Consider the following 15848-nt stretch of genomic DNA (forward strand, 5'->3'; position numbering starts at 1 on the left):
AGACTGGAATCCAATCAAGTGGTTCTTTGGAAGGGGGGAGGGAAATATTCGTACAGAATATCAGATACTAGGAGTGAGTTACAGACCAGAGAAGGAAATCAGTTAGCTGAGTTGGCAGGATGGCTGCTTTTTAATGCTGCCCAATGCCAACAGTTTGGGTTTGATTCCCTCACCAGCTGAAGCAACCAGGAATATCCCACTTTCTCAATCTCATCCCTGACCTGAGGCAGCATGACCCTCAGGTTAAACCACAACATGTCCTTTCTCTCTAACGAGAGACGGTGGGCTCGTGTGGCTGTGGCGAATTTATTTGAATTGGGCGTGTCAAGAGCAGCTGGCAGTTGAAGAGGAGAAGAATTACAAAAAACAAGACTCTCCCACTCCGGTTGAGCTCGATCTGGAAAAAGGGAGTTCAAGAAAATCACGGACTGTCAGCCATTGCAGAGGGTGAAATGGGTCAGACATGTAGGGGATGTTGAATGGGGCCAGTTTCTGAACAGTGCTCAGTGGAGATAATTATCTCACAAAGTGAGGAAGAAGACATGAACGATGAGAAGTTAATCACCAGCATTCAAGTTCAGATAGGGTGAAATGTGTCGAGATGAAATGACGATAACATTAAAGTAGGTCCATTACATTCCAGACAGTCATGAGTTTCACAGTGGTGTGTAGGTCTAACTTAGAGACAAACTATAACACACCAATGAACTAATAGGGTTAATCCTGACTATCTAGAGAGCAGTTTAATTTTAAACTGAATAACGCAATGCATAAGGACTTCTCAATGTCAATAAAATCATTGTTTTTCCTCAGTTTAATAAATAGAATGGCAGTTTAAATGGGAAAGAAACACAGATTAGGATACTTTTCGAGTGAGTTTGGAACACATTATCTGATGAACCTCTCGATTAGATTCCAGTCTGTACTGGGAAAGTCACTATAGCCTTAGCAGCCCTGAGATCTACTCTCTCATTAGAGAGTGGGAGATGACTGGTGGTGGTTTAACCTGAGGGTCACTATGCCTCAGGTGAGAGGGGAAGTTGACAAGGAGAGTCCTTCATGGTGCCCTCAGCTGATATTGAAATTGAACTCATGCTGTTGGCATCACTCGACATTGTAAACCAGCCAATTGAGCTAATGGACACCGAATGCCTCCAATTCGCCATCTGGGTTATAGCCTTGTTTTACTCCATCCAGGATCCCAAAAGTCCTTTAGCCTCTCGTTTCTGATTAACGTAACTGCCCACACTCTCCACTCTGATCTCCAGCATCTGCAGTCCTCACTTTTGCTTAGTAATCTGCTCAGATACAAGCCAGGCCATCATGGCCAACACCAGATGTTACATGTTAGTTAGTCAGAGTCCAATCGCACACTATCTGCTCAGGGCTTAATTTCAATCTACAACAGGACAAACTACAAAAATAAAGTTGGTTTGCTTGATCCCTATCTACAACCTGCTAAGAAACGTTATGAGGAGGAAGAACTTGAATCCAGCCCTCCTGGCTCAGTGCCAGGGACATTACTATTGCACAGCAAGAGTTCCTTCCCCATACTCACCTAATTACTCCTTTATTTACATATAACCACCAACTACTCCCTATTTACAAAACCAATGAGATAATGACAGATATCCCCTTTTTTTTATAAATAATTATATAAATAATAACATTCAAACAAAACCAAAACATGAAATGATAACTTATTTTGAAGATTCACAAAGTTATGTTTCCATCATGGAATTTTTGTTGTTTAATACATCACCTTTTCCATCATTTTTAACTATTTCTTGGAATTTGCTCCTTTCCCTGTAAAGGGAATGAACTAACTGCCACTATCCACCATCCCAATACCAAGGTTTCTCTGTTCTCTAGCTTTGAGCTTGGCAGTTGATTGTCAGTCATCACTAACTGATGTATTCTCCATGGCAAGTTACAAACAAACACCACTCCTCTTATACAGTATGAATGTTATTTCCCCTTTAGATTGGTACTTAGCATGAATTGTCCTGATGTGTGCAATGTCTTTTATCTAGAAAATCTAAATTCGGTCCTACCAAATGATAATCATTCAGTTCTCGTGCTTTCTGACAGTACCCTCCTGGCTGCTCTAGCTGACAGAGAATATTGAGATCTGAGGGAATTATATGTGAAAGTGCTGTGGTGAAAGGGGAATGTCAGACTTACCAGGAATGAGAATTTCTGGCTGGAGTGACCTTCCTTGTGGACCTTCACTGTCACAGAGTCTGTAAATACTTGATTCGCTCCATTAGTGCTGCACACAATCCTGCAGAAAGGAACACAACCAGGCAGCAGAAAGGCAAACCATTTCTCACAAGTCTCCCTCACCATCCAAACCATATCACCTCACAGCCTCCTCTCGTCAATTCCTATTTCTTTCCCTTTCTAACTCACACACACACACTCATGCACACAAACACGGACACATATATATGCACACTCATATGCACACACATGCAGACACACACACTCACATGCACTTAGATGCACACACTCACTTAGATGCACACACTCAAATGCACACACGTGCACATGCACACACGCACTTAGATGCACACACTCACACGTGCACACCAACCATCCAGAGGTGGGAGAGGGGATTTATGAAATCCACAGCCCACCAGTTGAATTACTCACTGCTCAGAGACGATGTAGCTGTCCTGCACAGGCACACATGCCACTTCACCAATGCATACGCCGCTCTCAATGTCGCTGAACCTACGGCCCAGGTTCTGGCCTCGTATCGTGAGGAGGGTTCCTCCATCTACAGGACCAGTCAGTGGCTCTATCTGAAAGACAACCAGCAGTCAGTCAGCCTCCCCCTCATTGAGAGGCGAGCATTTAACCAGAGTTGGCTCAAATCCTCACAGTTAAAAATTCACACCCGGGAATGTGGGCACCGCTGGCTGGCCAGCATTTATTGCCCCAGTTGCCCTCGAGAAGGTGGTGGTGAGCTGCCTTCTTGAACCGCTATAGTCCACCTGCTGTAGGTGGACCCACAATGTCCTTAGGGAGAGAATTCCAGCATTTGACCCAGCAATACTGAAGGAACAGCAATATATTTTCAAGTCAGGATGGTGAGTGGCTTAGAGGGGAACTTGCAGGTGGTGGTGTTCCCATATATCTGCTGCCCCTTGTCCCTTGAGATGGAAGTGGTCATGGTGCTGTGTATGAGTCTTTGGTGAATTTCTGCAGTGCACCTTGTAGATGTTACACACTTCTGCTCCTGAGTGCCTGGGGGTGAAGGAAGTGGGTGTTTGTAGATGTGGTGCCAATCAAGCGGGCTGCTTTGTCCTGAATGGTGTTGAGCTTCTTGAGTATTATTGGAGTTGCACCCATCCAGGCAAGTGGGGATTATTCCATCACACTCCTGACTTGTGCCTTGGACAGGCTTTGGGGAGGTCAGGAGATAAGTTACTCTTTATATCCTTCTGACCTGCTCTTATGGCCACTGTATACAGGCTGAGTTTCTGATGCTTCGGTGGGGACCAGAGGAGATTCAGTGATGGAGAGGGAGATATTATTGACAAAGGAATCCAGAGCGAGGTCTGGGCGGAGTGTGACATGTCAGGAATTACTCACCTGCAGAATCTTAGGAGCAGGGCAGGTCGCCTCGATCATTCCACACTCAGAACGCAGTTTACAGCTCTTCGTGCTCATACACCAGGCACACTTGTGACCCCAGTCAACCCGACCCCAGCAAGCAGAGCAGTCAGATCTCCCAACCTCACAGTTATAAACCTCCACTGCAGAGAGACACGCAGAATGCAGCAGTTAGTGAAGAAACCGAGGGAACGCATCCATGCAAACAGCCTGAGCATTTCCCGTTGCTGAAGTTGATCATAAGCACAGCACTGTCCCTATCTAAGACTTCCCATGACAGGAACAGCACAGGGCTAGATACAGAATAAAGCTTCCTCTACACCGTCCCCCTCTAAGACTCCCAAGGACAGGGACAGCATGGGGTTATATGCAAGGTAAAGCTCCATTGATGATGTCCCCATCTACGACTCCCAAGACAAGGTTATATGGGGTTAGATACAGAGTAAAGTTCCCTCTGCACAATCCCCGTTTAACAGTGGACAGCATGGGGTTAGATACAGAGTAAAAACCCCACCCCCTCCACACTGTCCCCCATCAAACACTCCAAGGACAGCATAGGGTTTGAACAAAATAAAGCTCACTCTACACTGTCCACATTAAACGCACTCAGGACAGGGACAGCACAGGGTTAGATTCCAGAGTAAAGCTCTCTTTACATTGTCCCCACTGAACACTCTGCAGGACGGGGACAGCACGAGGTTAGGTATAGAGTCAAGCTGCCTCTACCATGTCCCCATCCAGTACTCCCAGGACAGGGACAGCATATGGTTCAATACAAAGCAAGTCTCCTTCGACACTGTCCCCATTAAAGACTCCCAGGACAGGGACAGCATGGGGTTAGACAGCATTTCAAAACTGTAGTCCTTTCTGCATTCGATTCTTTGCCAATTCCACCTTGACTCTCGCTTTGTGTCCCTATGATAGTTTGAGCTGCATGCATTCATCAAGGGCAGGAGTTAACAGGGGCTCTGTGCTGTACTGTTTGGGTACGTTTGAGTTTTGGTGGCTGTTCCCCTCTCCTCCTCTGCCCTGAAGAGTGCCTCACCTGCTGTTGCTTCAGTCTGGAACATGAGGAGCGACTAGATGCTGACCGCTCTGTTCTGAGACCAAGGAAAGGAGCTGCTCGTGGGTTCGAGCTCACGGGCTCAGAGGCTAGTCTTGGGCCCTCAGCCTGGTATATCATTCTCACAAGCTTGAGCCTCGGCCTAGTGCCTTCCAGCCAGAGACCCGAGCGGTCCGTGATCCAGGTTCTGGTTGGCTGTGGGTGGGTCAGGCCTACCCACACAATGTGTACCCATCACAGCAGCACAGGGTTGGCAACGCCCAGTCTGACCAACACCCTGTCTAAACCACCTGCTGGACTTCCTAAAGCACCAGCGCTTCACTGTAGAAGCTGCTGGGTCTGAGAGCAGAGCCAAGCAGGAAACCCCAAGGATCCAGGTAATTCGAGAGGTGTGTGGAGGGCACTTTATGCTGAGGTCCTGGGCAGAAGTAGGCTCTGATGGGGTTAAGGTTGGATAGGAGCACCAAGGGGGCACCCTCCAAGGATTTGACCTTTGCTCAGTTTTCTCCCCAGGCCCAGTCACACCATCCCCCCCACCATCTCAATCCTAGTCGATCAATGCTGGAGGATAGACAGCTCCAAAGGATCCTTCTCAATTGGCTCACACACACCCTCCCCCCACAAACTGGCACATGACTGCAGTTCAAACCCTGCTCGACTTCAAATATCTCTGATTCTCGAGGGGTGGTCTCAGTGTGGGTAACACAGGGGAGGGCAGTTAGTGCTCACCACATACTGCTCAAACCCAGCTCGCGTCAGAATGTCAAGGTGGTCCTGCCTAGCATGGCAGTCACCATCCCTCGCCGTTCCCCCATCACCGCGCTGTTACCTCTCACCCCCCCCCGACTAATTATCATGAAGGCACTGGTCAGTGAAACCTGAGGTGGTGCTCGGATTGTCGATAAATCTGTGGTCCCCGCTCAGCCTCAGCTGCACTGGAAACAAATGGCTCCTGTTCGATGTGAACAGCTGAAAGAGGAAAGGAGAAAAGGTGGGATGGGTGTGAGCTGCAGAGGGGCACTCAGGTAAGGGTAGGGCACGGGGTGGAGAGCATGGGTGTTAGAGAGGGGGAGTGGGCACCGTGCAAATACCTTAACACCGCTCTGAAAACACCGTGAGCACTGGAACCAGTAAACAGGGTAACTATCAGACACTGTGCACTGGATAGACCTGCCAGGTTAAACAGCAATCGTGTGTAGTGAGGTTATAGTTAGGGAGGTTACAGAGGCTTAGTAAAGGTTGTTAGGGAAGATTATAGAGCCTTAGTAAGGGATAGTTAGCCATGTTATTGAGACTCAATAAGGGTCAGTTAGGGAGCTTATAGAGGCTCAGTAAGGGACAGTGAGCAAGGTTATAGAAAATTAGAATTATGTGGTGGAGATGCCAGTGTTGGGTTTCTGACTTTGCCTGACAAAGGAGCATCGCTCCAAAAGCCTGTGATTACCAGTCAACCTGTTGTTGTATGACTTCAGACTTAGAGTTAGTTAGTGAGGTTATAGGGCTTAGTAAGTGTTAGGGAGGTTACAGAGTGCTGATAAGGGTTAGCTAGGGGAATTTTAAAGTGTTGGTTAGTCAGTTTGTTTTAAGGAAAGTAGCTGGTTTGCAAAGACTGTGGTTAGTTTACAATTCCATTTGAAACAGCTCAATAAGATAAACAATCCAAACACGCGCGTTTGACAGAATACGTGAGAGTGACAGAATAAGAACGTAGTTGAGCGATACTGTGTAAGAGTCTGTCAGAGAGAGAGAGAGAGAGTGTGAGAGCATGCCCAAGAGAGTGTTTCAGAGAGCGATCTGGAGAGTGAGTGTCTGAGAGAGTGACAGTGTGAGAGTCAGTGAGAGAGAGAAAGAGAGAGTGAGCCACAGAGAGAGTGGGGGAGTCTGAGAGAGCATGTGTATGAGGGTGAAAGTGTGTTTAACTGTGAGAGTCAAGTGTGTGGTGGTGTTAGAGTTTGAGAGATTGTAAGTGTGAGAAATTGAGAGCGTGTGTGAATGAGTGTGGGAGAGTATGTGTGAGACAGAGAGACAGAGTGTGAGAGTGAGTAAATATGAGTGTGAGTGAGAGTGTGTGAGAGAGATTGTGTGTGTACATACTTGCCCCGAACAAGGTTGGCAGAGAATTTCACTCCCACACTTACCGTGACATCCTCACAGAGCACCTGGGAGCTGTTGAGCCAACGTGCTCGGTATTGCTGGTGACCAATCTCACACTGTAGGTAGGTATCCTAGTGGAGTGGGTGGGGGGGTGGGGGGGCAACATCGAGAAAGCAATGAGAATCTGACCACACTCTGTCACAGGAAGCACATCAGCCAGTCTGAACAACTGCCTTCCGACATTGAGGTGGTCACTTCAAACCACCTCGGGTGGACTATGGAGCATTAGTCAGTGCAAGGACACAGAGCATCAACTGTAGGTCAGTCATTAGCTCCAGCCAGGCACGAGTATCCCCTCCCACCTTCCCATCCATCTCCCCCCACCACTGCACCCTCACTGCAGCCACCTCCTCACCTACCGCACCCACCTCCCCTCCCTCACCCCAGCCGCATTCCCTCCCCCACCCCACCCACCTCCCCTCCCTCACCCCAGCCGCATTCCCTCCCCCACCCCACCCACCTCCCATCCCCCACCCCACCCGCATTCCCTCCCCCACCACACCCACTGCCCCTCACCCCCACCCCACCCACATTTCCTCCCCCACCGCACCCACCTCCCCTCCCCCCCACCCCACCCACATTCCCTCCCCCACCGTACCCACCTCCCCTCCCCAACCCCACCCGCATTCCCTCCCCCACCGTACCCACCTCCCCTCCCCCAACCCCACCCGCATTCCCTTCCCAACCGCACCCACCTCCCCTCCCCCACTCCACCCACATTCCATCCCCCACCACACCCACTTCCCCTCCCCCACCCCACCCACATTCCCTCCCCCACCGTACCCACCTCCCCTCCCCCAACCCCACCCGCATTCCCTTCCCAACCGCTCCCACCTCCCCTCCCCCACTCCACCCACATTCCATCCCCCACCACACCCACCCCCCTACCCCCACCGCACCCACTTCCCCTCCCCCACCCCACCCACATTCCCTCCCCCACCGCACCCACTTCCTCTCCCCCACCTCACCCACTTCCTCTGCCCCACCTCACCCATCTCTCCACCCACAGTGCACTCACCTCTGCTCACCCATACACACTATCTCCCCTCCCAAACCATCGTCAATGAACTATTAGCTCCCTCCTACTCCTACTCCTGCTCCTCCCCCTCCCCTCTCCCTTTTCCCCAACCCCTCTCCTCTTCCTCCCCTTAACCTTCTACACCTCACCTCTTTGCTCTCCCCCATCCCCGAGGTAAAAACAATGACTGCAGATGCTGGAAACCAAATTCTGGACTAGAGTGGTGCTGGAGAAGCACAGCAGTTCAGGCAGCATCTGAAGAGCAGGAAAATCGATGTTTCAGGCAAAAGCCCTTCATCAGGAATACGGGGCTGAAAACTGGGTTCTGGAGGAGCAACTCTAGACTGGGTATCCCTGAGGTGCTTCAAGCCATCAGAACTGTACTCCAGGAACAGACAGCATTTGGAGCTACCCAATCTGTAGAGCTACTTAACAGCAAATAGATAGTAGGGCTTATGCCCGAAACGTCGATTCTCCTGCTCCTTGGATGCTGCCTGACCTGCTGCGCTTTTCCAGCAACACATTTTCAGCAAATAGATAGTGCCCACCTCTGTGATTTATGACTTTTAGTAAAGTGTACTGAAGCATTTAAAATGGGGTTTAACTTGTGGTTATCTCAAATTCCTAAAGTGTTCAATGACTCAGCGACATGTCAGCCGTAAGCACCAGAGGAACCTGCTATAAAATGCAAGAAAAGAAAGATGGAATATTCAACTTTGCATTTTTGGTTTATGATTCTTACCAATCCCTCTGTCTTATCTTCTGTACTGATAGGCTATGAGTATCCATCATTAGAAATGGGGACATTAGTGGGCCCTCTGCCTTCAGTTAGTTTATTTGCTTTTTCATGACTAGATGTAGCGGGATTGCAGTGGTAGTCCTATTTTTCACTTCATTAAGTTGACTCCTTGTTTTTAAGCCATGCCGGGTGCAGCTCCTGGCAAGCTCTCCTGCATACTCCGTTGAACTAGGATTGATCCCTTGGCTTGATGGTAATGCTAGAATTGGGAAGCTGCTGAGCATTGAGGTTGCAGATTGTGTTGGCGTTTAGTTCTGCTGAGGGTGACCCACAGCACCTCGGGTGTCCAGTCTTGAGCTGCTAAATCTATCTGAAGTCCATCCTATTTCGCACGCTGATCGTGCCACATACCACGATGGGTATTCTCATGCTGAAGGTGGGATTTTTCCTCCACAAGGACTGTCCATTGATCTTTCCTATTAATACAGTCTTGAGCAGATGTGTCTGCAGCAGGCAGTTTGGATGAGGTAATGTGTGTTTGACCGTCTTATTGATTTCCCCACTATATGCTGTAGACACAGTCAACCAGCTTTGTCCTTTAAGATTTGACCAACTTGCCCATACTTTTACTGCTGACCCACTTGATGGACAATCAAGCTCCCACAGTACTTGCTTCCTCCACGTAAGGGGGGATTACCTGGTAATTAACAAGTGTCTTCTTTAACATGATACCATGGCACTTTGTGGGATCTGGGATGTTGAGGTGTTGTCTGGGGTATAGTATATTAGGTGTAATTCACTGGATATGACTATACCAGGCTGTTGCTTTACTCGTCTGAAACAGCTATCCTTATTTTAAGCATATAAAGAACGATTTTGAAACATTGAGTTTACATCTGAATTACTGGTAAAAAAAACAATGACTGCAGATGCTGGAAACCAGATTCTGGATTAGAGTGGTGCTGGAAAAGCACAGCAGTTCAAGCAGAATCCAAGGAGCAGGAAAATCGACGTTTCAGGAATACAGGTAGAGTGCCTGAAGGGTGGAGAGATAAATGAGAGGAGGGTGGGGGTGAGGAGAAAGTAGCATAGAGTACAATAGGTGAGTGGGGGTGGGGATGAAGGTGATAGGTCGGGGAGGAGGGTGGGGGAGGGTAGCAAAGAGTACCATGGGTGGATGGGGGTGGGGATGAAGGTGATAGGTCAGAGAGGAGGGTGGAGTGGATAGGTGGAAAGGAAGATAGGCAGGTAGGACAGGTCATGGGGACAGTGCTGAGCTGGAAGTTTGGAACTGGGGTGAGGTGGGGGAAGGGGAAATGAGGAAACTGTTGAAGTCCACATTGATGCCCCTGGGGTTGAAGTGTTCTGAGGCGGAAGATGAGGCGTTCTTCCTCCAGGCGTCTGGTGGTGAGGGAGCGGCGGTGAAGGAGGCCCAGGACCTCCATGTCCTCGGCAGAGTGGGAGGGGGAGTTGAAATGTTGGGCCACGGGGCGGTGTGGTTGATTGGTGCGGGTGTCCCGGAGATGTTCCCTAAAGCGCTCTGCTAGGAGGTGCCCAGTCTCCCCAATGTAGAGGAGACCGCATCGGGAGCAACGGATACAGTAAATGATATTAATGGATGTGCAGGTAAAACTTTGATGGATATGGAAGGCTGTATTCCTAATGAAGGGCTTTTGCCCAAAATGTCGATTTTCCTGCTCCTTGGCTGCTGCCTGAACTGCTGTGCTTTTCCAGCACCACATTAATCCAGAATCTCCCCCCTCCCCATCTCCCTCCTTGCCTCACCACCCCCCTTCTTCTCCCTCCTACCCCTCTCCCTTCACACCATCCCCTTCCCCTCTCCCTTCTCCTCTGTTCCCTCTCCCCTTCTCCCCTCTCCCCTCCCCAGCTCCATTCTCCCCTCTTCCCTTCACATAGCTGCAGGAGGAGGCCATTTGACCCATCATGTCAGAGACAGCTCTCTGAGTGACAATGTCTCTTAGTGCCATTCCACTACCTTCTCCTGCAAACTGTGAGGAATACAGTGTCGAATTTCTCAAAGACAGGTTGGGGGAATGGCTAAACACAACAGCAGATGAGATTGAATGCCGAGAAGTCGTACGTGATTCATTTCAGTGGGATCAATATCGAGAGATAATCGAAACAAAAGGGTGTGGTCAGAAAGATGGGTGCATGAGCAGAGGAACTAGCGGAATGGGCACAACTCAGTCAATGGGACAGGACAGGTTCAGAGGGCGGTTAACACAACATGCGGCAGCTAGGGAGAAAGGGTACAAGAGTAAGGTGGTTCTGTTAGAAATATATTCATCACCAGAGTATTGTGTCTAGATCCCATACATTAGCAATAATGTGAAGGCAACAGAGAGAGAGAGAGAGAGAGAGAGAGAGAGAGAAAAACAGGGTGCAGTGTCTGGAATGTACCGTCTGAGAGTGTGGAGGGAGATAGGTTCACCCGAGGGGTTAGGGTCTGGAGTGTACTGTCTGACAGTGTGGGGGGAGGCAGGTTCACTCAAGGGGTTAGGGTCTGGAATGAACTGTCTGAGAGTGTGGGGGGAGACAGGTTCACTCGAGGGGTTAGGGTCTGGAATGTACTGTCTGACAGTGTGGGGGGAGGCAGGTTCACTCGAGGGGTTAGGGTCTGGAATGAACTGTCTGAGAGTCTGGGGGAGGCAGGTTCACTCGAGGGGTTAGGGTCTGGAATGTACGGTCTGAGAGTGTGGGGGGAGGCAGGTTCACTCGAGGGGTTATGGTCTGGAATGTACTGTCTGTGAGTGTGGGGGGAGGCAGGTTCACTCGAGGGGTTAGGGTCTGGGATGTACTGTCTGAGAGTGTGGGGGGGGGGGCTAGGTTCACTCAAGGGGTTAAGGTCTGGAATGTACTGTGTGAGAGTGTGGGGGAGGCAGGTTCACTTGAGGCTTTCAAGTGGAAATCGGAGAATCATCTGAATAGGAATAATTCTGCAGGGTGATGGGGAACAGGTAGGGACTGGGATAAGGTAAACTGCTCCTTCAGAGGGATGGTATTGACAATGAAGTGCTGATTGGTGTCCTACTGAGAGGTAAACGATGACACTGAATACCACGCATCATGTCCTATCGTATTCCTGTTACTACTCGATATCCTGTCAGCTGCACTGTGCTCACTGACCAACTGATATCAGAGTCTCACTGATAAAGATAATGTGACCAAGGGGCTGGGGGATGGAGTACTGAGATAACACCAAACACCAGGCCTCTTTCTAACCACACTGTTGAAGTTAGAAGCTACCCACCATTCCCCTCTCTGCTGCTCTACGAAACGGAAATACATTTAGAAGTTTACCTTCAGCAACTGACTGTTGACCAGGGAGACTGAAATGTCCAGTGTTCCTCCTGTTGGCATGGGGTCGATGTATGTTGGTATGACCTGTGGGCACTGGCTGGAGTTCTGTAATGGAGAGGGGGGCACTGGTTAAATTGTGCACATCAGTATACTTCATCAAGAGTCAGTTCACAACTTCAGATTGTTACAAAATCACTGAGGAGAAAGTGAGGTCTGCAGATGCTGGAGATCAGAGATGGAAATGTGTTGCTGGAAAAGCGCAGCAGGTCAGGCAGCATCTAGGGAACAGGAGAATCGACGTTTCGGGCATTAGCCCTTCTTCAGGAATAAGGGCTAATGCCCGAAACGTCGATTCTCCTGTTCCCTAGATGCTGCCTGACCTGCTGCGCTTTTCCAGCAACACATTTCCATCTCATTTTACAAAATCACCTCAACCTGGTCGGTGGAGGGGTGGGGTTCCTGATCACTGTCCAGTAATCTCTGGATTAGAGAGAGGGGGGGAAATCAGCCAGGGCTCCTGCTCCTGATGACTCTCCAGTGATCCCTGGATCAGAGAGACAGAAAGGGGAAATCAGCTAGGATTCCTGCCCGTGATGACTCTCTGGTGATCCCTGGATTAGTGGGATAGTCAGAGAGAGAGAGAGAGAGAGAAGGGGAGATCAGCTATGGTTCCTGTTCCTGATGACTGTCCAGTGATCCCTGGATTAGAGAGAGAGAGAGAGAGATGGACAGCCAGCCAGAGAGTGAGACAGAGAGAGAGAGGTTAGGGTGGAGAGTGGAGGGTGGTGGGGGTGGAGGCGGGTGGAAAGGTGTGGAAATCAGCCAGGCTTCCTGTTCCTAACCACTGTCCAGAAATCCCTGGATGAGAGAGAGACAGAGAGAGAGAGACAGAGAGAGAGAGGAGGGGGGGGTGGGGGGGGGGGGGGGGGGGGGGGTGTAGGGTGGAGTTGGAGGGAAGGTGTGGAAATCAGCCAGGCTTCGTGTTCCTGGCCACTGTCCAAGAAATCACTGGATTAGAGAGAGAGAGAGAGAGAGAGAGAGAGAGGAAATCAGCCAGGGTTCCAGCTCCTAATCACTGACCACAGCTCGGCACACTGCAGCCAGTAACTCCCACACAGTCACACATCTGGAATAACACAACCTGAACCGTGTACCCCTGTCCAAAACCCAGACACCCAGTATTTCCCTCGTTGAGACTCCTGTATCCTATGCAGTTCAGAGACAATCCCATATCAGTCTTCAGGAGCAAGTTGATTGTTTATGCAGGTCATGGCGAAAGCTGTATGGAGGGACAAATATCAGTGAATTAATCCTGTCCTGACCTTACCTCAGGCAATGCACCTAGTGACAGCCCATGACAGTGCGCTCTATCTGACACACATCGGTGCTCAGTCACACACCAGGAACAGGCCCATTTAGTCTGTAGACAACTTCTGCACCTGGAATAGAAACACTCGCTGGGTCAGACTGAGAGCTCATCTGTGCAGCAAACAAGAGGAACCAACCCCTAGGACTGCAACCCCACACCCTCTTCCACCCCTCACCCTCAGTCTAACTGCCTCTGTACTGACTTCCCGCAGAGATTCAAATTGCGACCCCTCCAGCACAACTTCCTGCATCAGGTCCCCCATCCTCTGAAAAGAGATATTGCCACTGGAATCGTCCAGTACATATACCCACAAACACAGCCCAATAAATACACCCACAAATACAGTCCGATAATACTGACTGATAGTCTCCCAGAAACACCATCCAATACAGTCACCCAAAGGCCGTCCAATACAATCACAGAGAGAGAGATAGAGAGGGGATGGAGATGGGAATGGGGAATGAGCAATGGGAGGGGGAAGGGGACAGGGAATCAGGACAGAGGAATAGGGATGGGGAATAGGAATGGGGAATGGGAATGGGGAATGGGAGGGGTAGGGGGACAGGGAATGGGGACAGAGGAATAGGGGTGGGGAATGGAGATGGGGAATGGGGATGGGGAATGGGACAGGGAATGGGACAGGGAATGGGACAGGGAATGGGACAGGGAATGGGGACAGGGAATGGGGACAGAGCAATAGGGATGGTGGAATGGGGCTGAGGAGTCGGAAAAGGGGATGAGGATTGGGGAGGGTGAAGGTGTAGGAGGACTGGAGATGGGGAACAGGGAGGGGGAGCGTGAACAGGGAATTGTTAATGAAGAATGTGGAATGGGGGCATGGAATGAGGATTAAGAATGGGACAGGGAATGCGGAATGGGGACAGGGAATGGGGATGGGGAATGGGACGGGGATTGGGAATGGGGAAGGGAGTGATGTGGAATGGAAAATAGCAGTGGGAGAGGGACAGGGAGCAGGTCATCAGCACAGACAAGAGTACTCCCAACATTGCCTCATGTATCCCAACATCCCCCGCCCCCCCCCCCCGCCCCCACCTACTGAAAGACAGAGCCCCGTTGAAAATCCGTGGGTAACAAGTGTAACAAACGGAAATTCCCAGTCATTTAAAATTGTATGGAGAACTCCAGCCCCTTTCCCCCAGCAGTGGGCAGTGTCTATATAAAGGTAGTATTGCATACAACCCACTCTGCCACTCGAATACTGTCCATTTTTTAAAAACCTGAATATTTACCAGATGAAACTCAATCGAGGTGCCGGAATTTTCATTTTAACCCTATCGTTCAGTCTGGAACAGTACACAATGTCCCAGTGAACCAAACAATCCCGAAGAATATGGTACAGTTGATATTTTAAAAATTGCTCAGGAGTCTGTGGTTTGCAGATTCATTTTTATCTGATTAAATATCCCTTTTGTAACCTAAATATCCGTGTTAAAGGCCAATAATCGGTTGTGACTGCGGTTGTCACAATCTGAGAGTTTCGATCCCCTCTCTGAAGAGCTGTATTTCCCAACAGTACTGCGTGAACTTTAACTTGCTTGTTAATAACTTGCAGGCATGTTTCAAACTCTCACTTTAAAAACAAATTGGGACTTGACTTTGGAACAAAAATGACTTGGTTATCATTTTAGGCGTCACTTGATGATGTGCATATGTCTCAAGCAGCTCTATAATCTCCCTCCCACCCCCCACCACTGTCCCAGGAGAACGGACACCATTTGCCAGTGGTTTTCCTCAGAGCCAGCAGTGTCCTGATGATGCACTGTGAACTAGCTGTAAATTATGAGCTGTCTGTACAGATGCCGCAACAACAGACAGCTGTGGGGTTACTCCAGGTCATGATGAGAAAGTGGAGGGACTGTACAATCTGACATAAAGAGTGGACTGAGCTGTACTCTCAGGCTCCACATCCTCAATGTTAGCACACAGATTTCGCAACACGCTATCTGATTCACACTGCACTGACTCAGTCTCTGTTCCCAGCAACAACTCTAATCCAAGACTCCCCATCTCAGTCTCCAATTCTCGTCTCCAATCTCTATCCCAGTCTCTAATCCCAGTCTCCAATCCTAATCCCAGACTCCATTCCCAATCTCCAATCTCAGTCTCCAAACCTAGGCCTCAAATCCTAGTCTCCATCCCAATATTCAATCCCAGTCTCAATAGACAATAGGTGCAGGAGTAGGCCATTCTGCCCTTCGAGCCTGCACCACCATTCAATATGATCATGGCTGATCATCCTTAATCAGTATCCTGTTCCTGCCTTATCTCCATAACCCTTGATTCCACTATCCTTGAGAGCTCTATCCAACTCTTTCTTAAATGAATCCAGAGACTGGGCCTCCACTGTCTTCTGGGCAAGAGCATTCCACACAACCACCACTCTCTGGGTGAAGAAGTTTCTCCTCATCTCTGTCCTAAATGGTCTACCCCGTATTTTTAAACTGTAATCTAAGCTCTGAGAGTCTCCAATCCCTAATCCAGTTTCCATCCCAATCGCCAATCCCATTTTCAACCTCAGTCTCCAATCCCAATCTCCAATCCC

General features: G+C 49.5%; 1 protein-coding gene across 1 annotated transcript in view; it reads right to left on the reverse strand.

The window, feature by feature from the left end:
* Window positions 1–15848, reverse strand: part of plxnd1 (plexin D1) — a 125746-nt gene that overhangs the window by 69332 nt on the left and 40566 nt on the right. The window contains exons 8-14 of the mRNA XM_087994544.1: window positions 13244–13355; window positions 11917–12021; window positions 6823–6909; window positions 5563–5653; window positions 3601–3764; window positions 2656–2807; window positions 2185–2284 (exon numbers count right to left, since the gene is read on the reverse strand). Of these exons, the coding sequence (XP_087850670.1) occupies window positions 2185–2284; window positions 2656–2807; window positions 3601–3764; window positions 5563–5653; window positions 6823–6909; window positions 11917–12021; window positions 13244–13355 (811 nt within the window). The remainder of the gene's footprint in view (window positions 1–2184; window positions 2285–2655; window positions 2808–3600; window positions 3765–5562; window positions 5654–6822; window positions 6910–11916; window positions 12022–13243; window positions 13356–15848) is intronic.

Source organism: Chiloscyllium plagiosum, unplaced genomic scaffold (genome assembly GCF_037043375.1).
Source record: "Chiloscyllium plagiosum isolate Xiang-an unplaced genomic scaffold, Cpla_swu_hap1 HiC_scaffold_14, whole genome shotgun sequence".
Lineage (NCBI taxonomy): Eukaryota > Metazoa > Chordata > Chondrichthyes > Orectolobiformes > Hemiscylliidae > Chiloscyllium > Chiloscyllium plagiosum.